Source organism: Microtus oregoni, unplaced genomic scaffold (assembly GCF_018167655.1).
Source record: "Microtus oregoni isolate MIOR12 unplaced genomic scaffold, Mior012 000060F_ref0000265, whole genome shotgun sequence".
NCBI classification, from domain to species: domain Eukaryota; kingdom Metazoa; phylum Chordata; class Mammalia; order Rodentia; family Cricetidae; genus Microtus; species Microtus oregoni.
In genome coordinates, this window is record NW_024543870.1 from 3,724,881 (window position 1) to 3,752,497 (window position 27,617).

Genomic DNA, 27,617 nt, shown 5'->3' on the forward strand with positions numbered 1-27,617 from the left:
TGGAGTCTGTCCTGGCACTCTGTAGACCAGGCTGGCCTAGAACTCAAAGCCTGCCTCTGCTTCCCAAGTGCCGGGATTAAAGGCGTGCACCACCATGTGGGCCCAGCAGGCAATTCAAAGCCCGCCTGGTGTACAGAGTTCCAGAACAGTCGGGAGTACAGAAAATCCCTGTCTTGAAAAGTCAAAAGGGGGGGGGGAGAAAAAGAAATACAGTGGCATATACGAATCTCACAACTGCTCTCTCTGACCCCGCTTGCCTTGTAGACTGCTTAGATGCACAAACTGGAGGGAACAGGCTCATTTCCCACCCAACTGCAGCCCCTCCCTTCCAAAGACTGCCTGGCACTCTCACGCTTTTCATAGCGAGCGGTTCTTCCCATCACCCACTCCTGTAGCTAGCTCAGCCTTGGCCTGCGGTCTGTGTTAGCATTCTATGCTCTGACAGTGGCTTGACCTACACCTTCAGATGTTACAAGCTCAGGGTTGAAATGGTTTTTACAAGTATTCATTTATTTATTTGGAGTTTTTGAGACACAGTCTCTCCAGAGCTCTGGCTCTCCTGGAACTCTCTATGTAGACCAAGCTGGCCATAAACTCAAAGAGATTGGCCAGTCTCTGGCCCATAGTGCCAAAATTAAAGACAAGAGCGACTATGCCCATCTTTTCTTTCTAAACTGGTTTCCTCAATCCTTTTTCTTCTCAGAGTATGTTTCCTAGCCCCCTCTCAGAATGCCACTTATATGCTGCAGGCACACCACGGCTCTGCACAAACGTGTTCCTGGGTACCACAATACTAATAACCACATTTAGTATAAAAACGTTTCATTTTTGTCTCCTTTGAGGCAAGCTCTCCCTATGCAGCCCTGGCTGACCTGAGTTCAGAGATCCTCCTGCCTTTACCTCCTGACTGCTGAGAATAAGAGACATGTACTATCATGCTGGTTATAAAATGCTTCCGAATTTTCAAAACCATGTAAAATAACCAAAATGTGGCAAGTGGATTATTCTCCTATGGAAAATACTGTTGTGGATAAACTCAAGCAATCCAGAGTAATTTAAGTCATGATATTCTTTTATTAGTGCTAGCTCCTTTAATTTTTGTCAGAGCTAAATATAAAAATGTCATTCTTTTTGTTCATACAGTATATAAAAAAGTATAGTGGTTTGGTTAGTTTTTCAATAATTTGCTTTTAGCCAGATGTCATATAAATCTATGAATGTAACAAATAGGAACAGTATAAATAAGTTTTGTAGTATTTACACGTACACAGAAACTAGCCCAAATGGTGCCCAAAGAAATTAACTCCAGAGTTAAAATGAAACTGATTCAACATCGAGGCTTTAATGCTTTATAAAGTTTCCTATTATTTCTACACTAGCCGTGGCTAGAATTCTGCATAGTTACTTATAAAGTGTTTCTGCATTTCACATCACAGTAGGAAGTTCTAGCAGTACAAAACAAACACTAGCTCAGAACAAAAGGCTCCATCTTCCCGAACCTAGTTTTTCTTAGTATCTGGCTTCTTGCTTTTGGGAACCAGGAACACATTGCCGTCTCTGGTCTGCTGCAGGGAGTATTCACTAGGAGAGTAAGGATTTCCAGCCTCATCACGTAACATGCTGAAGACTTGAAGATACAAGGTGCTGAGCTGCCTCTTGAGGAGATGGAGGTTTCTGTCGTTTTCTCCCTTTTCTCTGAGTAGCTTCTCTCGCTCATCTTTTAGGTGGCCTAGGTCTTGTTCCAGTTCTACTATGTTCTCCAGTTTCCTTTTTCTACAGTTCTGAGCGGCGACTTTATTCTTACCTCGCCTGCGTATATCTCGGATCAATGCAAGCTGAGCTTCATTGAATTGCTCCTTGGACATCATTTCATTGAAGTCATCAACAGGGAGGTTAATGATTTTTTCAACAGGGAATGGGATATGGAGAGCTTTTGCCCTAAGCTCATCTCTCGTGAGATGAGCCTCCAAGCGGCTTGGATGTTTGTCTTTTGTGAACGGGACTTTCTGATGACCAGGACTCACAGGCATTTCTTTTGCTGTTGTACTTTCACAATGCGGATCGTGCACAGGAACACTGTGCCCTTGAGCTGGTGACAGAGGCTGTACCGGGTCCCCAGAAGAATGTGTTGGCTGTGCTTTGGGAGCATTCTGCTTGACACTTCCAGGGGCACTGTCTAGCTCTTCCATCTCAGAGTCACTGAGCCCAGGCGGTGGGTCTCCATAAATGGAAGACTCCACAGAGTGCTCTGGGGATGCTCGGCTGGGACTAGTGTTCAGGGAGATACCAGAGTCCGAGTCATTGAATTCGGCTGTGCTCTCAGAATGCTTCTGGTTGAAAGCTTTACAGAGTGACAGGTCACAGCCATCAATAGGCCGGCTCAGAAGTTCAGAGAGTGACTGACTGACGGCAGCAGAGGAAGGCATGCTGCTCCCACCACCGGGCTCTGCTACGAAAGCAGAATAAAACTCATCACCAAAATCTGTGTTTAATGTGGGATTTGAATCTAAGGAGTTGAGCTGGCTGGCATCTTCTGTGGAGAGGATACTGCTGAAAGAATCTTCAAAACCGTGAAGGAAATGGGGACTGCAGCTGCCCACTTCTTTCTCCAGTGGGGAGATGGAGGGGTAGAAATGGTAATTGCTGTCAATTTCTGTCAGGTTGGCTTCTGGGCTGGGAACAGTGGAAGTCTCAACCAACAGCTTGTTTTCGGTATTAAGACACTAGAAAAGAAGTTCATACTGTATGACTCGAGGCTAGGTATTGTTTAGATCAGTTCTCTACCTCCATTCCCAAGGTGCTCTTTTCAATAATTTCAAGAATTCTCATTTTCAATAGATAGGCAAGGTTGTCAAAGCTCTAAATTAGCTTTCAACTTGGAAGCTATCCTGAAATATTCAGCCTGCTTAACTAAAAATTCTAGGGTTAAGCGAGCCCGGGAAGCTCTCGTGAGGAATTTAAACACAGCCCCAGTTTCTCCCTGTAAGCAGGTGACGTGTAAATAATGAATAACCAGGATGACAAGGCTGCAGAGCTCGCTCACCTGTAACTCGGGAATGGAAAGAAGCTCCTGCCAAACTTGCTCCATGTCCTGCTGCATGCTGTCTAGATTCATAGCTGTCTCCAGGGAGCTGCCGAGTGACTGAGCCTGATCCAGACTGCTGAAGACTGGGCTTTCCACGTGGCTGGGGATCTCCAGGGCGAGTGACTGAAATGTAGGTGAAGAAACCCAAGATTGACAAGGTGTTTATGTGAACTAGAGCAAAGGCACGCGGCAGCAGCGGGGTCTGCAGCTCTCCGATCATTGTTTCTATCAAACAAAACACTTCTTCCTTCCCAAATGTCCCCACGGTTATCATTTACTTGGTTGTTACCCTTGTATTTAAGGGTACACTTCAAAATGGACAAAAATAATCATTAGGACTTAATTTCTATCTACAATAGCTAGTAAAGTTAACAGAAGCACTGGCTAATAGTTGTTCTTTAATCTATATCCATTTCCTTTGGAAAATTATTCAGATTCTTTTTTTTCTAGCTACACAAATAAAACTGATTTGGTTTAATATTGTCTACAGGTCTTATTTCTAAACATTGTATAGATACCTGTATGGTTTCCCTGACAAAGAACTTCTTTGATCAAATTTTTCCTTCTAAAATTTTCTCCTAGTCTCATAATTGGGGGACACATTAAAGGGTCTACTACCAGATAAGAGAGTTTTGCTGTTAAGTAACTATTTTTATACCTCATGGTCATCTACAAATGGGAATGTCTCTGCCAAAAGCTGCATGCAGTCTTCAAAGTACCGGGCATCTTGTTTGGGAATGTGGGCCACCTGGATAAAAAAGGAAAGATACAAAAGAACTTACTAAAAGTTCTACTGCTGAGCCTAAGAGTCGTGACCGGCATCGAGTTGTTCATAAAACAATGATATTTATAAACCAATGATACTTCAGAAATCAGTTTGTTGCACAAGTTCAAACCAAATCACTTGGGGTCAAACCTTAGTGCCCCTCCCCCACCAATAAACAGTGCTCGAGGACTAAACACAGGGCCTTGTGCTAGGCAATAACCTCCCCTGATTTCCTGAGTGATCTGGGTAAATAAATGATTTAAGCTCATTGGCGTTAGTTGTCTACTGGTATATAACATAGTACTTAACACAGTAAGTTAAATCAATTACTCATACAACTAGGGCCATGCCTGCCCTAACACTGTGAGCCATGTCTACCAACCCTACTACTGCTGCTGCTGCTCCCAACAGGGTTCTCTGGAATTCACAATCCATGCTCCCTGGGATCTGTCTTCATCATCACAGGGATCCCCTAAGAGGAGCACAAGTACTGAGCTCATCCGGAAGCTAAGCTTGGGAGCCTGACCAGTCACAAAACACATGGTAGACAGCAGGCAACTCAAATCCAGGTGGTCCACTCAGAGCTCTCCTTAGATCCTGCCACACTCTTTCCCTCAGAATGAAGTGTACCTGGGAATAGCTGGCGGGCCCACTGCTGTCTGGTGGGATGTGTTGGGCTGGCTGAATTGGAAGGAATTCTCCTGTCTCTTCATCCAGCTGTAGCTGAGCGAAAAAAGCCTTCTCCTGTTCCTTCTGGAGTTGCTCCTGTCTCTCCTTTTCGAGTTTTTTCTGTTTTTCCAGCTCATAGTCCTTCTGTCGCTGACTGAAGTCAAACACTTCTCGGCTTACTCCGAGATCTATGTCTTGCTTCCAAAGGATGTCAATCAAATCCATGTCCTGTGTTTAAGAAAGAAAAGGACAGAGAAACCATGAAACCATGGTCAAGATGGTCCACAAAGGGGAGAATACAAACTCGCTCTGAATGAGAGGGCAGATGTAGCGCTCTAGAAGAGCGCTATTAATGCCACTCACTACAACAGGATCTGTCTACAGCCAGCCATTCTAGTCACAGTTTGAATCGTTAATGACTAAGTAACAATAAAGACAGACAAGTTATGCATATTTCACATTAGTGTGTTTTTAAAATCTCATATCGATTGAGAATTGAAATTACAGAAAATACCCCAAGTCACTCATGTTTGAGACAGGGTTTGGCTTTAACTCATTCAGCAAATACCCAGTTTACAGAGAAACAGATTTGCTATTGAGCTTTAGCCTCTAAGTCATGAACAAATTAGTAAAGCGAACTGGTACTACCTACAAAAGTACCAAGGAGCTGGGCGATGGTGGCGCACGCCTTTAATCCCAGCACTTGGGAGGCAGAGGCAGGCGGATCTCTGTGAGTTCAAGACCAGCCTGGTCTACAGAGCTAGTTCCAGGACAGGCTCCAAAGCCACAGAGAAACCATGTCTCGAAAAAGCAAAAAAAAAAAAAAAAAAAAAAAAAGTACCAAGGTAGTATATGCTAAGTACACCACACCACTGACCCAGGCCCTCACACCTAAAACACTCTTCAAAACAAGCACTGCTCTGGAGAGACTGAAGACATCACATAAGACATGGGGAGATCTTACAGAGAGGCCATGCTTTCATTTCAATTAGCATTATCATTCTGAGATCATGTGTAGCCCAGGCAGTCCTCCACCCACAACGTGCTAGGATTAAGGTATGGGTCACTATGCTTGACACACTGGAGCCATCTCTCCAACCCCAAAACAGTTTTTCTCATATATAACTATAACTATAGTTTTTTAAAAAGTCTAAAAAGGTTCTTAGAAAGCTGAAGTCCGTTTCCATATCACCTATACTGAGAACATCCAAATGGGGCTGGAGAGATGGCGTATCAGTTAAGAGTACCAGCTACTCTTCCAGAAGACCCATGTTCAACTCCCAGCGTCTACACGTGGCTCACTAACTCCAGTCCAAGAGTCTCCGAGCCTCTGTGGTCGCTTGGATGCCTGTGGTGTATGTAAGCGCAAGCCAGAGCTGATCCTGCTTAGTGGAAACAGAGTGGCCCCGGTCAGAGTGCTATGGTCAGAGACCTGAACGCAGCAACAGTGAGCGAGGCTCTTCTTGGGCCTGTGTTTTGCTGTTTTAGATTTCCAAACAAGTTTAAGAAGAAAAATACCTGAAATTTGACTTTTTTTTTTTTCCTCTTAAGACAGTGTTTCATAATGAGCCCAAGATGGTCTGGGGCAATCTTCCTGCCCCAGCTTCCCGAAGTGTGTACCATGATAACCTGGCTTCAGATATTGGCTTCTGTAGGAAGCATTCAAAGTAGAACTGGAAGAAAGCGTTATGCAGAAGTTTGTTCGCCCACAGCCTGAGTGCTGCTCTCTGGAATGACCAAATAAGCATTTCCTGTAAGGAACCCTGTGACTGGCGCGTGACTTCCACCACAAAGACCCATCCTGACCCACTGTTCTGCGGAGCTTGAACATCATCTAAGAGGAAATACGAGGGTGGCGCCCACAACAAGCAAGAACAAGACAGCAGGGAAGGAAAGGGAAGAGCCCAAGGAGAACTAAAACTGCTCAGAGCCAGGGCTTTGAGGAGCAGCTGGGGCCTGACCCCACCTTGTCGGCCCCAGGAGGGAAGGCCACACAAACAGTCTGGGGAGGAAATCAAAAGCAGGGAAGGGTCGCACAGCGTCCAGCAGGTATTTCCTTAGCCGGCCCACGGGTAAAGCAAGTCCAGGGGCGAACGCTGCCCGCCACTTACTGTTTCAGTTTTTGTTCTCAGAGATTCCTGAGTGTGCTCCAAATTCTGCCACAGACTTGGCTTATACAAAAGACAGCACGAAACAAAATGTTGGACAATTCGTGTTAAATCGCCGTCTGGTCCAACAGAAAGTTACATTCAAATGTGTGCTAATCATTTGCCATCTGGGCAATCAATCCATCACAGGTTCATGGAATTCTTCAGTTGGACAACAAATTCATGCCATTTTGAAATAAACATCTCTGTACATGAACAGAGATTTTGAACACTGGAGCCATACTGTGTTTTGAGCCAATTTTAGTTCTTTGAACAAACATCTTATCATGTTTAGATGATTTTAAAAGAGAAAAAAATTGCCAGCCGGTGGTGGTGCATGCCTTTAATCCCAGCACTTGGGAGGCAGAGGCAGGTGGATCTCTGTGAGTTTGAGACCAGCCTGGTCTACAAGAGCTAGTTCCAGGACAGGCTCCAAAACCACAGAGAAACCCTGTGTCGAAAAAGCAAAAAAAAAAAAAAAAAAAAAAAAAAAAAAAAAAAAAAAATTAAGCAAAGATGATCTTCTCATTGTAAATTAAAGTTATTCATTAAACTGTGGGGGCTGGAGAGATGGCTCAGTGGCTAAGAGCACTGGCTGCTCTTCCAGAGGTCCTGAGTTCAATTCCCAGCCACCACATGGTGGCTCACAACCACCTGTAATGAGATCTGGCACCCTCATCTGGTGTGAAAGTGACCATGCAGGCAAAACACTGTATATATAATAAATAAATATTTTTAAAAAATTTAAATTTCACTAAACTGTGACTTTGGTATATTACTGAAAGATTTTATTTTTTTATTTTTATTTTTTTTAGAGTTTATTTATTATGTATACAACATTCTGTCTCCATGTATGCCCACATGCCAGAAGAGGGCGCCAGATCTCATTACAGATGGTTGTGACCCACCATGTGGGTGCTGGGAATTGAACTCGGGACCTCTGGAAGAGCAGCCAGTGCTCTTAACCACTGAGCCATCTCTCCAGCCCCCTACTGAAAGATTTTAAATAGTATCTTAAAGTTTGTGATATTTTATGAGGGGCATATGTGCCACAGAGAATGAACAGTCAGAGGACAGCTTAGGAATGGCTTCTCTGTCATGTGGGTCCCCAGCATTGAACTAAGGTCCCCAGCCCTACAAGAACAGTATCTTAATAAACTGCTAAAAATAATAAGTTGTCCCTATCCTTTAGCCCAGAATGAAAACAGATCTTTGCTTCCAACTTTCAAGTAAAAGTTGCTATTTTTTCCTTGTTCCTGGGAGACAGGCTCTCACTATGAAGGCCCAGCTGACCTGTCCATCCTCTTGACTCAATCTCACACACCCTGAAATACACACATTCCCAGAGAGAACAGCCGTAGCTTGGCATCCTCGCCTCCATCGTCGGAGTGAGAAGCTGGCTATGTCGGCCTCTCACAGGCCGCACTGCCATGTCCAGGGAATACGTCATTCACCTGGATGCTAAATCTGGTTTAGCTTTGTTCCCTCCCATAGACAATGCCCAAATGCTCTGGAATAAAATCAGACGGAAAACATGACTCATTTCTACAGTCTGAAAGACAACCAGATGAGAGTTATCAGAGACGATATAAATATTTACCCATTTTCTTCTCGAAGGCTCCTCCTGCCCCACATGGCATCGCATGGTAGACAAAACAATGCCAATTGTTTTTCAACAAAACTTCTAGCGGTGGCAGAAGAGACCAAGTGTTCACAGCAGTAGGCCCCATACCCGAGCATATTTGGTTCTAGTGGATTAATTTTCTAATTCTTAATTGTGAAATAGATAATTAAAATATACAGAATAGTTAACAGTACAGAATAGTATGGGGTCAAAGAGAGCCTTACTGCTATCTAAACCAAGCACAGATATTGCTAAGTTTATGACGGTAACCACAACATTAGAAAGAACTTGGTGAAGCCCCTCATATGTACCTGGCAGACTCTCAACACTCAGCACTAACCCAAGTTTTCCTTCTATAGAAACCTTCTTCCCTCAATACTAGAGATTCTAACCACATGAAAATCCCCCAAGTCCCACCAAGAACGAATGACTCCACAAGGTTCCACAAAGCCTACCTAGCTCCCGGACGTGCCTTTTCCTAGGCTGTGACCAACCTCCCCTGTTTTGGCTAGGAAGTGGTCTGCTTCCTCAGGCTGGCAGGTCACCGTGTGCAGACACTTTCTCGGGCTGCTTCCTGTTCTCAAACAAGCTTCTTAGCAGTGACTCACTCGGTCTAAGAAATACGATCCAGTCAGCTTACTGGAACTCTCGTCCATTATGCTGTCCACCGCCTGCAACGCATGATGCAAGACAAGGCAAAACTGGAAAGTGAAGGCAGCCAGAACACGGCTTTCTTCAGAGGTCTGTTTGTAACGTGGTCAAAATGAAACCACAGGGGACATTTAGTTCGTTTCCAAACAGTGGGTAACCCCACTTGCTGTGGGACCCACACAGCTCTGTCATACTGGGCTCTCATACAGTCGGGTTGTTCTGGAGCAGAGCAGGGTGTGGCAGGCCGTCTTCAGGGTGAGGGAAAGCACTCTATGAAGACTCTGCAGTTACTGTTAGAATGGCCTGCACAGCTCACGGCCAAAAGAACCTTCAGCAGTGCGGGTTCCGTCTTCCTGGCCTACTTCACCTCACAGAGTAGTCTAGGCAGGCAGCCTGGGGCCTGCTGTCTCCACCCCTGACCTCTGACAGTTAGCTCGTGGAGCTGAGGCTTCAGAGAAACTTCCGGTGCTTCGGGCTTTTCTTTATCTTCTTTTTGGGTCCCCAAACTAAACTGTTTAGTTTAACTTTCAAGGTCACTTTCAGATCTAGCCACTTAAAAAATAGCTAAAAATAGCAACAATCAAGAGAGCCCACCCAGGCTTGAGGGGTGGGTAAGAACTAAATGTACAGTCAGACAGAGACCCTGGAATCTCAAGATCCGGCTGTAGAGACGGCAGTGGTGCTGAGGGATTTCAGATATTAATATAGTATACCGAACAGTATTTAGACTACAGCACTCAGAAAGCTATTTATAACGACCTGCAGGCACCTTTAGGGTAGTTTCCAAAAGGTCTGCTAACTTTTTTTTCCCAATTATGAACTGTTTTGAGTGTAATTTGTTTTGTTTTTTTGAGAAAAGATTTTTCTCTGTGTAGTCCTGGCTATCCTAGAACTCACTCTGTAGACAGGCTGGCCTCAAACTCAGAGATCCTCCTGCCTCGCTGCCTCCCGAGTGCTGGGAGTAAGGGTCTGTGCCACCACCACCCAGCAAGTATGAACTGTTTTTTGACTCTGTAAGGAACACCTCACCAATTTGCATACCATCTCTCTTTGAGGGCATGCGACCTCTGTGTCAGTCCAATTTTCCTTCATGTGCTATGAAGACAGCAAGGGCAAGCAGTATTTCTTGAAGGAATAGGCGCAGTGGCTAGAATTCTTGTCAAAACGTGGTCATGTTCATAAATGTGGTGGTGAAGACCAGCAAGCTTAGTGTCCAGTCTAAGTGTAGTATTCGTCTGTGTATCCGCTGGACACACACACAGGCCACAGCGGATAAAGAAGCAGTCTCTGACGAGTTCTGAGACACGACAGCAGCGTGACAGAACCTCAGGCAGCACAGAAGTGTCACTAAAGTCAGAGACACAGCAGAGGCAGTAACTGTCATCAAGCAGAGCAGGCATGACCAGGAACACCAGGAACAAAGACGTGGGGTAAGTCTGGGTTCCCAAGGCCCAGCTCAAGGGAGTCTCTGAAAGCAACGAGTGTCAGGCAGGGTTGAGCACACCAGCAATCACGGTACTCGGGAGGCTGGAGCAAGGTCATGAGTTCAAGGTTAGCCTGAGCCAGTAAGAGAAAACAAGAAAGCTATCCAAGGCAGTAAGAACATACAAAAGTCATCACAGCTCCAACCTCGTGTTCTTGGGCTCCCTGCTTGACAGTGGCGATGTTTTCTTTCGTTCTCTACTGTGCGCATTCCCCAAACTCCCAAAAGAGGCTCCAATTCTCTAGCCCAGGGAAAATTCTCATCCCAAGACTTCCTCCTTTCCTGTGGACTTTTCGGTACATGTGACTCAGATCACATGGGAACAACTGTTTATGCCACACGATCACGGAATGCTATCATGGAAAGGGCTGCCAGAATCACTTAGATACTTCCTCTCGTTTGCAAAGTGGGTGAGATAACTTGATTAGGGGCAGAGGGCAACCCTTTAAAACTACCCCATCTACGTCTCTAATTTTATTATCCCTTCCAAGCTGGCAGAGAAGAGATAGACCTCTAGTTCAACATCCCTTCTCAATGAGCTTCAGTTTGGGGCTTTTTCTTTCTTTCTTTTTCTTTTTTTTTTTTTTGTTTTCAAGAGAGGGTTAGTTTCTTTAGCTGTCCTGGAACTCACTCAGTAGCCCAGGCTGGCCTGGAACTCAGGGACCCACCTATCTCTTTCTCTGGAGTGCCGGGATGAAAGGCGTGAGCCACCATAACCGGCACAGTCGCGTGCTGTTAAGAGAAACCTTTTTATGCGTTTCTGTGTGTGGATGCATGTGCTAAGTATGTGAGTAGAGGCCAGAGGAGGCTGTCCTCCCTCATCACTCAAGTCTTACTATTCACGGGCAGGATCCCTCCCTGAATCTGGAGTTTACATTTTTCTGGCCAGGCTAACAGCCAGCGAGCTCTGGCAATCTTCCCCAAGACACTGGGGTCACAGGGACGCCCAAGACTGTGCCCATTTGTTATGTGAGTGCCGGACTCCAGACTCGGGTCCTTGCAGCCACTGTACACCAATGACTCTTAACCACCGAGCGGGCTCTCCAGCCCCTGGGCTCACTGTTTGCAGGAGTGTTTCCCCTATGAGGGAGGAGCCTGGACACTGTCATCTCCATTTCAGTGAGCACACTGAAGCTATCTCTCTTAACTCACATCTCCAGCACCAACAGAACTAGGACTCCAACCATGAACTCTGATTCCAAGGGTGAAGGGAGGGACAGTGTATTCTCCACAGGCTCCAGCACCTTGGTAACTCGATAGTCACACCAACGCAAGCAAAAAATGTAGGAGGGGCTGGAAAGACGGCTCAGCAGTTAGGTTAAGCGCACTGGCTGCTCCTCCAGGACCCGGGTTCAATTCCCAGCACCCACATGACAGCTCACAACTGTCTGTAACTCCTGGGGATCTGACATCTTCACATCAATGCACACCGAATAAACTAAGAAAATGAAACAAAACTCAACAACTGTCGTGCATGTCTCTGGAAGCAGACACTGCTAACACTGTTGCCAGGTGAACTAGCACACACCTGGCCATCCTGTTCTCAAGGATGCAGAGGCGGAAAGAAGTATTACTGTAAACCAGGCCGGCCGGGCTCTACAGAAAAAACAGCCCAGACTAAACAGGGCAACATCAAAACCAAAACATAAATTAAAAAAAAAAAAAAGTAAAAGCCTGCTGTGCGGGACTGACGTGTGAAATCTTGTTTTCAGAAGGCCAGCGGGCATCTGACCAGGTAGGGTCTCCATGGAGGCTTGCCTTCCCCACCAGTGTTCTGAACAGCAAGTGGTTCTTCCAAGGCTGCACCACTTCTTAACCCAGCAGGAGCCTTGCAGCCCTCAGTCCCAGCCACTGCCTTCAACCTCTAGAGCAACCTGACCTTGAACCAACTGCCTGAAAATAGTGCGGACCCAAAAAGGCCCAAATCGGGCAGTGCAGACCAAGTACTCAGATACAAAGTTGATTGCTAGGGCCACAGCTTCCCAGGACTGGGGAGCAGGCAACAGCCCTTGCCCTCCTTGAGGAGGACAGCTCTTGGGCACTGGCCCTGACATTCGTGTGCTTGAAGGCCACGGCCTCCATCTGCATCTTATGTAATTCCTGTGTCCTCTCTGTGTGAAGAGGAAAACACAGGGAAGAGGAAGCACTCAAGACAGCGCCCACACGGGCTGTGCCTGCAGCTCCAGCCACCCTTCTCCGCACCTGGGGCGTCTCCACCTGAGGGCTTGGGTCAGTGAGGTCAAGGCAGGCCTGGGCAATCAGAACAAAGTCCTTCCCCTTCCCCATCTCCTCAAAAAGCAAGTCAAACTCTAATCTGCCCTTAGGTTTGTTCAGCGGAACTGCAGATGACTCTTCAAGCTGGCTTTGCAAACAATGTCATAAACCAGGCCTATCCAAGCACACAAAGTCAAACTCTTTGTCTTTTTCCTTAAAGACTAAAGCTGGTTAAAAATCACGACTTTGAGTCAGGCATGGTGGTGTTCCTGGCTTGAAGCCTTTAATCCCAGCTCTCAGGAGGCAGAGGCAGGCAGATTTCTGAGTTGGAGGCCAGCCTGGTCTGCAAAGCAAGTTCCAGAGTAACCAGGGATACTCAGAGAAACCATATCTCAAAAAACAAAAACAAAACAAAACCCAAAAACGTCTCTGGCTGGCTTTGTGACTTAAGTTTGAATAGGAAAACCAGGATGGAATTTTCCAAAGTGGATGAGCAAAGTTTATTGTCACCCTCATGCAAGTGTCCAAGAAAGACACACCATCCTTTCACTGGAGGGTGAGAGTGGGGGCTGGGGGGTGGGGGATGGGGACAGAGCAGGGAGGAGGGGCGGCATTCTTTACCACCTGCCATGCTGTGCTAGAGAACCATTTTCAATTTGTAACAGGAAGACAGGAACCTCTCTGGCCGGCTGCGTTGCCGAGTCACCGTGAAGATGAACAGGCGGGTTCCAGGCCCTACCTGGTACTGGGCATCACTGATTTATAGAACCCTTTAGCCTTGGCTTCTGCACCTAAGAGTGGGGTTGGGTGGGAAGATTCCTAAACGCATTCCTCTAAGTGTTTCTGATTTTATGATGTCCAAAATATAACTAAATTTTTTTTGAAAATTAACTTTTAATGTGAAATATACATTAATTTTAAGTACCTACAGTATACACTAAAGCAACTCTAAAGGAAATACCATGTGAGTAATATGTCACGGTATTGTGTGCAGCTTAGACACAATAACAAAACCAACACAGTAAATTCAATTTGAACGATGTATTTAATCCAATTTGTTCAAATATTTAACATGTAACAAAAATTACTGTGATATTAGAAGTGACAAATACACTCAAGCACATGACAATAAATCTTACCCAGAAGACAGCATGAAAGGTAGTCTACCGAAACACCAAAGGCACGCCTACAAGCCCCAAGCCCCATTCCTGAGCTACAGAGTACCGCCAAAGCACCAAGGCAATCTACAGAAAAGCAGTTCCTGCTCTTTAGATTATGCTGGCCTGGCACCTGGAAGGATGCACTCAGGCAGTACCCTGGCCAGCCCAGGGTCCTAAGGCTGTTAATCCCTAGTAGTCTGAGAGCAGGTGCAAAAGGTCCCTTTAAGAGACAAGCTCCGCCCATTCCCACTCCAGTCCCACTGTTCTTCCAAATAGGCAAGCAGGTCTCTGGCAGGGAGGGGGTGCAAGCCTGTCCCCAGAGGCTTTCCCTTCCCCCATTTCTCAATGAACTCTCTACTAAAGCTCTGTATTTGGCTCTCACCAGCCATCAAGGTCCCTCTTGAGCAGAATCATAGCGGTAAATGTCAAGTTCATTAAAATGAAAACTCCAGCTTCTCAGTTTCACTCACCACACCTCAAGCGTGCAAAGTGGCTAGGGACTGCAGCGGACTCCACTAGGGGCTTTGCATTCCTTAGGAGTGCTCTGTCTAAGCAGATCCTTCGGGTGGCTAATGACTTCCTGAGGCTACAAGTGTTGGCCGGCAGTCCTTCCAAACACTCTAGGTATCTGTTAGCAATTATCTCAAAAGCCAGTGTGAATCGGAATCACAATGAGGACTCTCAATGACTAACGTGATGGAGTCCTACTCTCTGTTCCAAATAAAGGCATAAATTAACCCTGAGCTTAGAAATTATATCTCAACTACTTTCAGATGTCTATGTTTGAAAATGCATCATGGTACTCACCACTGTTGCTGATTGCTACGAAGCAATTTGGGTCTCTTAAAAAGGATTATTAGGGGATGGAGAGATGGTTAATCTAATGGTTAAGAGCACCCGCTGCTCTTCCAGATAAGCCAGGAACGCTCACCAGCAATTGTAACTTCATTCTCAGGGAATCTGTGCTCTCTTCTTGACTCTGAAACCATGAGCATGTGGTGCAGACACACGCAGGTAAAACATTCATATGCAGAAAAATAAATGCAAAAAAGGTGTTTTAAAGTATCTTAGTTTCACTTTCTTAAAATGAATGTAGACATCCTTTCCTTAATGTCAATCTTTAATTAAACCCACTATATAGTTGTGTGAGGCACTAGCCACACTGAAAATGGAAGGTTACAACTGTGGACAGTCTAAGTCCGGATAAAGCAGGCATTACATTGCAACAATAATAGCCACCACTGGTCACATACTTTCTACTTGCTCAAAAAACTTGTTCCAAAACTTGTACCGCCTGTCGGGATGCACAGCAATCCACCAAGCGGGCAGTATGTCATCGTCATTCTGGAGTGAGGAAATGGAAGCACAAAGAGCTTTAGTACTTTTGCCAGCAAACATCGAACACAGCGACAGTGAGCTCCAGAGCAGCCAGGGGATCTTGCAGAACACGCTCTCACCCGCTCTAGCACACAGGCTTCAATTCCCCAGCGCCCCTCCCTGGAGAGGCTGCTTGGACAAAGGACAGCACACTAGAGCTTGGAAGAACTGAGCAGCTTTGCCATATTAGCCGTGTGCGTGACAGCGCCCACCCACTTACCCCCACAGGGGCTCTAACACAGCAGAAAGCCAAGATAATGCTAGTCCTCACAGAATGATCTTCTATATGAAAAAAGTATGTAAATGCACCTGTAACATGTAAAGGAGAAGGCCAGGGTGTGGCAGCAACCCTATTAATAAGTCTATCCCCTGTAGCAAACGTCAGTGACCGAGAAAGAAAGTGGCTTCCTTTCAGGCTTCATGGTCTTGCCACTGAGTGAAAAATAGAAGGTGAGGCCATAACTTGTTGATGGCAACAGAGTGGCAATGTAAACGCCTTGCAGCTGGGCCATCTCTCTCTCAGATCCCAGGAGATTTTCTTTTTCTCCACTGCTCTGCCGACTTTAAAGGCCAAAGTTATTTTGGAAGAGATATTACAAAACAATACTTTAAGCCTTTTGGTGGGGGTGAGGGGAGGACAAGGAGGTGGGTCGGCTCCACTTGCAGCGGGATTCAGCCTTCCTCCAAAGGCGCGGCTGCTCTCCAGACTTCTCTATCCAGCTACACAGACAGGACAGACAGGACACTAGGTTCCTAGGCCAGAACCCCTGAGTAAGAAACTGTGCAAGTTAAGAGACAGGCCTGGGAGGCCTCCTAGGCGATCCTTATTAACCCATTCAACGAGAAGGGATCCAGCAACAGGTTGGAGGGTCCCCAGGGAGCCTGGGCAGTGCGTGGCCTTTGTTGGGCTCAAAAGACCTCTTCAGGGGTTGGCTTTCATTCCCAGAAGACTGGTTTCCAACCAGGCTCCATCTAAAAAGGTCAAAGGAGGCAGGAAAAGAGGACATTTATGGCCAAGAATACAACAGAGCCAGGAAGCCTGGGCTCTGCTGCAGCTGCTGCTGGAGGAGGGATTTGTTTTCCAAGGGGCCAATGGAACCCTCACACGGCTACACATCATGACAACGGCGACAACAGCAGCTACCACCTGTTGATCATCTGTGTGCCGGCGCCTACACTGAGTTATTCTACTGATACAACGTCACAGACACGATCCACAGTGAAGCCCACAATGAGTCAGTCTCGCCTTTATCTCAGCACTAAGGAGGCAGAGGCAGGTAGATCTGAGTTCGAGGCTAGCCTGGTCTACAGAGAGAGTTCCGGAACAGCCAAGGTTACACAGAAAAACCCTGTCTTAGGAAAGAAAAAAAAATTATCTTTCTTGGGGAGGAGCAAGGGTAGGAGTTGAGATAGGGTCTCATGTAGCTGAGCCTGGAGTCAAGCCTACTGTGTAGCTCAGCCTAGCCCTGAATTCTTGGTCTTCCACATGCTGGATATGCAGGCATGTTGTAGTGATGAGGCGAGCAGGCCTGCTTTTCGTCCTGCTCGGCTCCCGCATGGTTAGCTTTACACCCGAAATAACAACACACAAATTGTATTCTTTTAAACACTGCTCAGCCCATTAGCTCTAGCCTCTTACTGGTTAACTCTCACATCTTGATTAACCCATTTCTAATAATCTGTGTAGCACCATGAGGTGGTGGCTTATGGGGGGGGGGGAGATTCAGCATGTCTTACCTAGCACCTGGCTCCATGGCATCTGACCAACTATGCTTTCTTTCTCCAAGCATTCTGTTCTTTCTACTCCACCTATCTAAATTCTGCCCTATCAAAAAGCCAAGGCAGTTTCTTTATTAACCAATGAGAGTAACACATAGACAGATGATCCTCCTTCATCAGCATGTGCCACCATCTCTGGTTTTAAATGTTTTCAAACTGAAAAAGTACAATGTAGCTACAATTACAGATCCTTAGCACATGGCTGTCAAACGGGCCAAGCCATTAGAAGGCATTCATACCCACTGTACAGCACAGGTCTCTCTCTCACCATCTCCCATCTCCAGCCTGCCCATAAAAGCTTCCTTGACCACAGCCAACCCAGGCCCTCTGTCCTTTCTAAAACCTCCCAAGGCTGCCAGGGCTCTGTGATTCAGGTGCAGTACAGCTGCACAGGAGAACTGGAGCCCCACCCCACCCCATGTTAACCTTAGCAGGCACAGGAGCCACTGGAGTCCAGCTCATGCTGCTGTTCCCCAGCTTTACTAAGGGGCCTCTAAACCCAAAACATGAAATCTACAGGCTAGAAAATCCAAACACCTGAGAAAATGCTACCACCTCTAGATACCCTAAGCACCCCAGGCAGAAGTGACATTTTCTTCTGTGGTGGTGACACGGCCTCCTCATTTGTACTGAGCACCAAGCTCCTAGACGGCAGTTAGAGACACTGCTTCCTTGTGTTTATTGAGCAACTACTGCCAAGCACAAGATTGTAGACCCCAGCAGGACACCACTAATGAAATCACACTAATCACCCTATAAAACACACCCTGTAATTCAGCAGTACAAGAGCCAAAGGTCAGAGGAACTAGAAAGAGCAATTTCAGAAACTCTCATCCCTGAAGGGCAATTGCTGCACTATCTTGAGAGATTAAAGCAAACCTTCATTCTGTGCAGGTCTGGAAGCAGACCTCATGAATATCTGCTCAATGAGTAACTATACATTATTTAATCTCAAAAAAAAAAAAACATTTTCATTGTAAACCATGAGGTCTAAAGTCACAGTTCAAACGACCAAACACATTTTTCATATCATTTGTGACCAAATGCCAGTTACAGAAAAATTAACTCCATTCCTACTTGAACAATACTTGAACATTTTCAGTACAAGAAGTATGGTATCTGAAGAGTATTGCCCTACACCCTTTCAGCACACACCTTTCAAGGTAAAACAATTACCTCTGGGAGGAGAGGGTCGGCTTCTGGAGATTCAGCCTCAGGCCTTGTGCATGCTCGGTACACACTCTGCTCTTCCCAGACTAGATTTCCAGCCTTAAGACGAGTTTCTAAAGGACCATTGTGAAAGTATCCTGAAACGTCCACTAAAAGAATTCCGTGACTTGGAAGCTGGGCACCAGCTGCAGCCTTGGAATCTCGGCGTTCAGGAGGTAGAGGCTCGATGACGTGAGCGTAAGACCATCCTGGACTAGCAGCATTCAAGTCTAAGTCTGCCACCACGAGTCTGTCCAAAAATCAAAAGCCAGACATTTGCAATCCAGGAAGCAGAGAAAATAATTAACCCACTAGGTGTGTTTTCTTCAAGGACACTAGCTCTTCCCTCGAGAGGGTCAGAAAGGGTGCGTTTGCGCCCACAGACCACTGGGCTAGTCTCCAAGCATCACTGAGAATGTGGCATCGCCGTTAACTTGGCCCGGCAGCCTATCCAGCCATTTACAGCTTTCCCGCTCTCACCCCAGGACTCAGACTTCTTCAGGTGAGACGAGCAGGAGGGAAAATAACGCAGCAGGGTTTCTACCTCTTTCTCCTTACACACTCAACAAGAACCGCCTTAACTCATATTTTAGGACCAACCGCCTCCTTGCAGCTACAGACCGACCCGGTGCCAATGGTCCAACAAGCACTGCCCCGGGTGGGAAAGGATCTGGGCCAGACACTCTTCTTCAGTCAGGAAAATGTGCCTGGTCACTGCATCCATCTTCGGTCTCTCCCCTTTGCCTCCATTCCTTGAGAATAAAAGGCACAAGCAGCTCGCTCTCTGAAGAGGTAATGGGTTTCCCTACAAACAAGACAGCAGTGTCCACCAATGTTGTGCAGCCGGGAGTCTAAGAACAGGAAGGAGAGGATGGGGCCTTCTGGTAGCTGCTGTACCGTGGGTCTTTTCTCCATGGAGAAGCTGGGCACAGGAGCACATTCCCCCATTGGCAGAACTCTCTAGCATTCATTCTCTGGAGCTAACAAGAGAAAACACTTTCACCTCTAGAGACAGACAGAACGAAGGACTGGAGCAGTAACGTCCAGGAGCCCGAAGGCAGGGACTGGGGACACGTGGATTCCCTGTTCTGCCACATGCACGCAGTGTGGTCCTGGGAAGTAGCTTAACCACTCTGAATAGCTTCTGTCAACTGTAACGGATATCTACATAGACTTATTAACACTGTCATAGGACATGTGTCTGCGGACATGTGCGTGTGTGCATGGTGCTTGTGCAGGTCAAGAACAGCTTTGGGAAGGTTCTCCTCCACCTTTACGTGGGTTCTGGCGACTGAACTTTATGACGTCAGGCTCACACAACAAGCCCATACTTTCCCACTGAGCCATCTCGCCAGCTTCTATGTAGACTTTTGTTAAGAGCAAGGACCAGAACTAGGGTCTGGCAGTAGCAGGATTTCAACAAATATGAGTTTGCCCCAATCCGGGAAACTGCCAGTGCGCAGGGCAGCTGGCCCTCGGACTGCAGAGTCAAGCAACCCTCAGCTGAAAGAAGGTTCACCTGCCTGCATGCGTGCTCTATTACCCCCTAACAATTTAACTTTACAAGGAGGATCTGAGCATCCGAGGGGTTCAGTGCCCACAGGTTCTAGAAGTACACGCCACGAGACACTGAGGGGCACCAGCGACGGGCTATCTTCACAGGGAGAGGGTGAGCTGCTAACAGATCTCCAAGAGTGTCTCCTCTCTCCACTATCGTCTTTTGCAGGGCACAGCCTACACCTTACAGCCACAGCCTTATCATGTGAACTTTGACCAACTGAAGCACAGAAGACACACACCGGACCTGAGCTCGGGACTTCCGGCTGACTGGGCAAGCCAGTGTTCTACCTGGGGGAGCCATTTTGACCCACATCTCTGGAGACAGAGGACTGTACTTGTCAAGGTCAATGAGGAGAGTGTTGAGGTGCCCAGTCCCCTCCCCCCACATCCTGGGAGTGGCCCGTGGATTAGTCAGAACCAATTGCTTCAAGCCAGGTAGAGATTTTCTAGTGACACAGGAGACAGTCCACAGACACCTACTCTTAGCTTGGGAACCACTAGAAACACGGGAGTGGTGGCAAGTCCGTCCTCCCCACGCCCCTCCAGCAGCACAAAGTAAGGCAGACCTTAATGTATATCTTTTAATGTATATCTCACTGTTTTATTGAGAACTGCCAGCAGCAAAAACAGAAACTTCAAAACTTGGCAGTTTCCTACTACAGATAAAAAATGATGTGTTTATTTTGGGTGCTTTTTCATCACCAAGACTTTATTGGTTTTAACAACAAAATCTCATGAGTCTCCAACATTCTCTGCTCGCAGAAACAAGATTCCCTGGCTTGTCAGGCCAGGTGAGCTCATACCACCGCAGGGAGCTGAAGGTGGGCTACAGTATGAGATCCTGTCTCAAGAAAACCAACCAACTCGGGGCTCCAGTATGGCAGAACGAACCAACAGAGTCCCAATTCCCGGTCACCCGTAAGGAACACAGCCACAGAGTAATCCCATCGGGCAGACACAACTCTGCAAGGCTCTGCCGTGGCAGGCATCAACCACAACCACTTCCCCTCCAATCTAACGTCCTGGGCTGGGCAGAGATTCCCTGAAAACATCAGAAAGAGCATTAGATCTGACAAAGGAAATTCCAACTCGCCTTTTCAACGGGCCAGTCGGTTAGCCATACAATCAATACAGCCCCAACATTCATGTCCTGCCTCTCAACAAATATGGGAGGCACTAACCCTCCCCAAGGAGAGTTTTCAAGTCTTTTAGGGACAAATATAAAAATAAGATACCATTTTTCAAAATCTTAAAGCAATCGAGGTCGAACTTTCACCAGCTTCCTGACAGGTGACTAAATATACCCCAGCAAGCAGCTGTGGGAATGGCTGGGGTGGAGCCCAACCAGCTCTGCCTGGCAGCACTGAGCAGAAGCAGCGAGGGCATAGGTGTGCATAGAGTGTATAGGCCAGCTGCAAAGGGCACACCCAGTATACCCCACCCCACCCCTCATATGCACCCACAAGCAAAGGCGGCCTCTAGTTCCAAATGGGCGAATCAGGAAATGGCTCAGCAATATAAGTACTGATCACCGTGGTCAGGATTATACAGCTGCTAGAACAGTCAGGCACAGTAGAAAAACGAGAGCTGTTAAAAGTTGGCCTGGGATTCCAGAGTTTTCTTTGGAGAAAGAAAACAAAGGCCAGGAATGAAGTGTGCAGGAATCCAACTCAACACCCACCCCAGCATGAGCATTCCATTCTCCTCCTGTGTTTGGAGACAGGGTTCTCTGCAGGCCAAGCTGTCCCCCGACGCCAGCAATCCTCCCTAGGAGGCTGGAATTGCAGGAATGACCACCACGCTCCTGGCTCTCACTGCCTTTTAAAAATTACGTGTCTGTCGGTGCGTGTGATATATGCTAATTTATGCAGGTGCAGGGGGAGGTCAGAGCCTTAGGTCCCAGCTGGAGCCAGAGTTACAGGCAGTTGTAAGCCACCTGACATGGGTGCTGGACACTGAATTCAGATCCTCTTAGAGAGCAGCAAGTACTCTTAATTCCTGAGCCATCTCTCTAGCCCCCTCACAGCCATTTAAATATGCCATTCCTCAACGATCTTTTTTTTAATATTTATTTATTTATTATGTATACAATATTCTGTCTGTGTATATGCCTGCAGGCCAGAAGAAGGCACCAGACCTCATTACAGACGGTTGTGAGCCACCATGTAGTTGCTGGGAATTGAACTCAGGACCTTTGGAAGAGCAGGCAATGCTCTTAACCACTGAGCCATCTCTCCAGCCCCCTCCTCAACGATCTTATTGCAGGTTCTCCACACTCCTAAAAATCTCATGGAAAAGTCCTACTGGTTCTTTTGGGAAATCCTGTCGACAACAAGGGCACCATGCAAATCTTCACGGGGTATTAAAGAACTCAAGCCACATTTACTGCACTTCAGACATTCTCCAGGTAACGAGATGCGGGCTGCAGTCAAACACAAGAACTTTTCACAATGAAGGCCGCGTTCTAACCAGCTCTTCTAAATCACTGCACGCAAGGTACGTGCAGTGTGCACCAGGCACTGAGCTAGGTCCCTAAGGTACTAGCTCTCAATCTTCGCTGCAACTGGAACCCAGTGGGATGCCTTTACAGGTAGCACGAATGCCTACAACCATCCCTAGAGACTTTGAATAAAGAAAACATCAATACTGGAGGTGAGTCTAACAAACAACAAAGTTTGGAAGTACAAAGAGGAGAAATAACTCAAATGTTTCACAATTTGAAATGTGCGATGCCCACACAATGGAATAGTATTCGGCAATAAACAGGGATGGAGACACAGGATACATGGTCTAACAAGGTGAAGCTTCAAAACATCATGCCAAGCTAGTCATAGAATGTTTCATTTCTTTGAAATGTCTAGCATGGACAAATCTAGAAGGAAAAATATAACTGAGTGGTTATCAGGGGTTTGGGGAACTGGAGGAAAATAAATAAGAAGTGGCTACTAGTGGGCCTGGGATTCCTTCTAGGAGTGGTAAAATTAACTACATATGATTACATAACTGTAAACACCTGGACTACTGAATGGGCTTTAAATGGGTGAGCTGTGTGGTGGGCGGATCCTATTTCACTTGAACCGATCCTTCAGAAGACAGCTGTTCCTGGAGTGTGATGATGTGAGCATCAGCAGGTCATCTGAGAGGCCTGGGGAAGAAGGGCAGGTGCTCACACCTGCGCAGGCCCTGGCTCTGTCTCCACACTGCAGCGCTCTGGGTAAAAATGCTTACTCTCTGGCAAGAAGGACTTTCACGGCTGCGGAGGTGAGCTCAGGGGTAGAGTTTGTGCCTAGCATGTGCAAGGACCTGGGACTGATCCCCAACACCCCAACCACCCACTGTCAGGACAGAGAATTCTGATGCAAGGTTGTGACGTCACTGTTCACATGTTAGAAAAATGACAGATTAGCATTGTACTGCTTCCCGCCCACGCATTTATCAAAATTAATTTTTACATATAATCTATTTAACTTTATTTTATGTGTATTGGTGTGAAGGCATTAGATCCCCTGGAACTGAAGTAACACTCAGTTGTGAACTGCCATGAGGGTGCCAGGAATTGAACTCAGGTCCTCTGGAAGAGCAGCCAAACCGCTGAGCCATCTCTCCACTCCTCAAAATTCTTAATATTATTATAGCAAGGCATATACCGAGAAGCCCAATTTAGGATTTTGTTTTTGCTTTTCTGAGGGACAAACTCTCATAAGAATGCAACTGTATTTTCCACAAACTTAAAAACACATCTTTGCTTTCCTGTCTATAACATATACTATTGCCAACTGTCCAAGTCTTGGCTTGGAACCTTAAAGCCCTTTCTGGTAAATGTTGTTGGCACTTACAGCAATGAAATTTCAGTACCTTCCGGAGATCACATTATCAAAATAGAAACTTTTCTACAGTCACGATGGAGTGAGGCAGGGTAACCCAGGAGTTCAAGTATCTAGACTCACACACACAAAATTCAGGTAAATCACAAAACCCTGAACGTTCTGAAGCATATTCAATACAAACAAATCAGACAATAACTCCTAACAGGATTTAACAATAAAGGCAAAGAAATAAAGTAGCGAACCTCCAAATGTACTAGTTTCAAAAGGTACACCAGACAGACTTGAGCTCTTAGTGCCAAGTTGCCAAGACAGGGGATTCGTGTTCAGTTTGACCTAACAGGTTTCTGCTGTTTTCAACTCCTTGCCCCCCCAATCCCAAATCCAGTTTCCATCAAGCTAGTTTAACCCTGTTGGTCACATTGTACAACACACCCTAAGTAGTAAAGGTAATGTCCACCACTCCAAAATAGACATAGGAGAACGTATCAAAAACAAGGCAGAGGAAAAGATACAGGCAGCTAAAAGATTTAATTAAGAAAAAGGGAAAATGGCCATTGGAAAATGGGAAGCAGACTCTCAGACAATGCTTTAAAAATGATAATTACAGAAAAAAGCATCCTGCCTCTCCAAATAAAAGCTGCCCATTGCCTGCTTCCGTGCTTTCCTGGGCAGGACCACAGGCACCATTGCCGGGTTCCTCACTTGCTGTCATCACAAGGATGTCCTCCCTCTTACACAGTAGTTATTAGCCCCCTTGGAGAGAGGGGAAGGTGCAGACAATAGCCTTTATCATCCCAGCCTCTCCTCCCTGGGTTGGTTTGTTTGTTTTGAAATCTACCCACTTAAAAGGGAAGCTTCAGTGGCCCTGCTTCAAGTTCCATTTGGTCCAGTTTGGAAGTGGAAATTCAAAGACCTAGGTAGGCAGGAGTCAGGCTAAGTTTGGATTGTATCTTCAACACAAAACAGTGGGAGGAGGCGTCCTGGCCTCTCTGTGTGCCTCTCTCCTAACCCGAAAACTAAAGATAAAAAGTGTGCCCCGTGGGGTTACTGAGAAATTAGACATCCAAGAATTCTCATACTTCTTGGCTTACAAAAGAGTGTCCACTCACCTATTATCTACATCTAAGTTTCATATTGTCCCTGCGTCCTCAAGCCAACCCTAGTTCAAGGAAAAATTAAGAAGGATGGATTTATGGAAACCTTCTTTTAGATACGCTCAATCACAAAGAAGGAAATATCCAGATATAAGCACAGCTCCTCGGGCCCTTTCTCCTGCAGCTTTGCTGAGCATGAACTCATCCTAAATAAAACAAATATTCGGAAAAAGTAAATATCTAGTTTTCAACTCCCCCGATAATCCTAAAAACGAGGGCTGTTCCCTCAGGGTTGTTTTTAAGGACCCAAGTTAATACAAATGGAATTTCAAAATGGCCCTAGTTACCTTTACGGCAGAAAGGCTGATGTAGTCTTGCGTTTATCAACCTACATTCGGTTTCTGTAGTGTCTCAGAGATATTCCACTTATCTAAAAAGTCAAGATGCTCTTGCTTACCGTTCACTCTGGGGGACAGGCCTGTCCACGTTCTCTTTGTGTTTGACTTTCAAAACTAATCTCATCTGTCTCATTCAATATCGACTTCATCTCTGGTCTTCAAAAGTATTTTCTCTTTCCCAGTCACCACTGGACGAGTAATGGACGGTCCCCCCCCCCACCGAGATGAAGAATCATTGCGCACAGTTAAAAACCATACCCTCTATGCCTACACAACCGCCTGCTCAGATCTGCAAGGCAATTCAAATCCCTCTGGACTACCAAACAATGATTTTAAGATAAGTTATAATTCTTAATTTTTTTTCAGAGTCTTCAAACATTTCAATCGAGGTCTGGAAATAACAGGAAAGGTTGCTGTTGGCAAATGAGAACTCACGTGGAAGAGAAAGTGCTGCGTCTGCCACTTCTGCACGTGGAATGTGACACTATGCACTACACAGAAAAGAGGAGAAAACTTTACAACGAAGATGGTTTGCGCCGTGAATCCTGTGGCCAGACAAGCATTCCTTCTGATTACTAATGAAGAACAGAAGATCAGAAAGTACAGTTTACTCGTTCGTCCTAATGAAAACCAGGCAAGAACCCCAATCATTTCTGGAGGGAAGTTCAAAGGAGTAGAATTAAAACACTGTCAGTAACCAGACGCTTACACCAGGGCCTTCAGGGTCAGCCTAAGATTTTACTTTTAAGCTAACTTACTGTTTGCCAAGTTACACATTTCCTTCAGCTAAATGTTTTCTTTTTCTAAAAATCCAATTACGACACAATTTTTGGCAACTTAAGCTTTTACTTTTTTAAAAGTGCCTGAAGTATGACCAGAAACTGGCTTTCACTTACATAACAATCTTCAAAACTTATCAACAAAGTGTTATGAAACGCAAGAGTCCCATCCTCTCTGTCTTCATAAAAATACGCAACATGCTAAGAAATTAAGGTGGCAAAAATCTCAAACAGCAAGGGAAAACACGCTAAGACACAAGAGAGGGGTAATAGCTAAAAGCAAAACTTCGTCAACAGTATAAAAAGCAACAAATTCTAACCTACAACTCTTCCCCTTGACGGCAAGGAACAGTATATCCTGCCTTACACATTTTGGGATTGCAATTCTGTAAGCTCTATCCAAAGACAAAGCCGCCCAGGGGAAAATAACAATTGCGCAACAGATCAACAGCTCCAACTTGTCCCTTGGCCCCAGAGCGGCGAGGTTTGCACGCTATAAAGCAGGAAAGGGCCAATCGAGGGCCTCTATGACTGCCAACCGGCCGTTGTCACCCACCCGGAGGGCACCGCCACGCATGCATGCAGCGTGGGGCCCCGCGAGTCACGGCGCAAAGAACACGCAGCCCCCGTGCGGCCGACTCGGGACCTCTGAGCCCGCCCAGGTCCACATGTCCTCGCCTGACGTAAGGCCAACCCCGGATTCCCGGGTCGAGGAAAGCGCGCGGAGCCCTGCCCGCCGGCCGCCCGTCGGGGCGCCTGAGCACGAGGGCTACCCGGTGACTTTCTCTCTTCCGCCCCCGAAGGACTGCCCTATTCTAGATCAAGCCGGACTGGCGAGACCCTATAGACGGCCAGCTCTCGGGCCGAAAAACCCACAGACGGCAAAGTGGGCTAGGCCACCGCGCTGGAGGTCGCAGACGGGGACGGGCTCCGGGACGGTCGCCGAGGAGACCTCAGCTCCCCCGAGCGCGGCCCCGTGACTAGGCACATTTTTACCGGCACCGACTCTGGGAAACCACGCAGGCCCGGAAAGGGCCGGGCGGCGCCGGCTAAGACAGCCAGGGTCCACCCCCTCCCGCCGCCTCTGAGCATCCGACCCAGCGAGGTGGTTGTCGTCCCCGGCCCCACGGCGCCCTTGGGGACCTCAGGCTCGGTCCCTACTCTTGTCGCTGTCCCTACATCCCCGCTGCCTTCCCGGCCCGGCCGTCGCAATCCGGGTTCAGACTGTCCCTCCCTCCGGAGGATCCCTCCCCTCGAGCTCCTGCCCGCTCCCTAGGCACAGCCGAGAGGCCCGAGGGCCGGAGCAGCACCTGCTGGGACTGTAGTCCTGGCGGCGGCAACTCCAAGTCCATCATGCTGAGAGCGGACGCTGCACTGGGGATCCCCGACGGCGAAGTTACGCTGGCTGCCGAGGTGCGGCGGCGGCGGCGGCAACTCCACAGAGTTACCGAGATCCAGCAGACAGCAGGCTCGCTAGAGTGTCCGGCCAGTCTCGGTCCGCTCCGCCCCCCGCCCCCTTGGGGCGGAACAAGAATCTGGGGAAGGGACAAGCGCTTAAGGGCGGAGTGAGGGTTCGGGTAAGAGGCAAGGGTTAGAGGCGGGACAAGGGCACGGGGGGGGGGGGGGGGGGAGAGCCTGGGGGCGGAGCAAGAGCCTGGGGGCGGAGCAAGGGCCCGGGGGTGGGGCAAGAGCCTGGGGGCGGGGCAAGAGCCTGAAGTCTCGCAAGGGTCCAAAGCAAGGGCAGGGGCCCAGGGGCGGGGCAAGGGCCCGGGGGCGGGAAAGAGCCTGGGGGCGG

The 27,617-nt window shown here is 47.2% G+C and overlaps 1 protein-coding gene across 3 annotated transcripts; it reads right to left on the minus strand.

Annotated features, from left to right (window-relative positions):
- Window positions 1-1,054: 1,054 nt before the first annotated feature.
- Nfe2l2 (nuclear factor, erythroid 2 like 2) lies at window positions 1,055-27,323 on the minus strand. Of its 3 annotated transcripts, none has more exons than XM_041639824.1 (5): window positions 27,133-27,323; window positions 4,482-4,748; window positions 3,744-3,833; window positions 3,044-3,208; window positions 1,055-2,723 (listed from the first exon to the last, which is right to left on the minus strand). In XM_041639824.1, exons 1-5 carry the CDS (start codon window positions 27,175-27,177, stop codon window positions 1,500-1,502), a joined length of 1,791 nt encoding a protein of 596 aa, XP_041495758.1. In that variant the 5' UTR covers window positions 27,178-27,323; the 3' UTR covers window positions 1,055-1,499. The 3 variants fall into 3 exon arrangements, with proteins under 3 accessions (XP_041495758.1, XP_041495759.1, XP_041495760.1); XM_041639825.1 differs by lacking the exon at window positions 27,133-27,323 and adding an exon at window positions 18,132-18,393; XM_041639826.1 differs by lacking the exon at window positions 27,133-27,323 and adding an exon at window positions 15,053-15,085.
- Between the last annotated feature and the right edge of the window lie 294 nt (window positions 27,324-27,617).

Coding starts and splice junctions, on each gene's coding strand:
- Nfe2l2 (XM_041639824.1), bottom strand. CDS start 27,177: ATGATGGACTTGGAGTTGCCGCCGCCAGGACTACAGTCCCAGCAG. Junction 3,834..4,481: donor GGCCCGCCAGCTATTCCCAG/GTACACTTCATT, acceptor TTTTTTATCCAG/GTGGCCCACATTCCCAAACA. Junction 2,724..3,043: donor TTTCCATTCCCGAGTTACAG/GTGAGCGAGCTC, acceptor CTTCTTTTCTAG/TGTCTTAATACCGAAAACAA.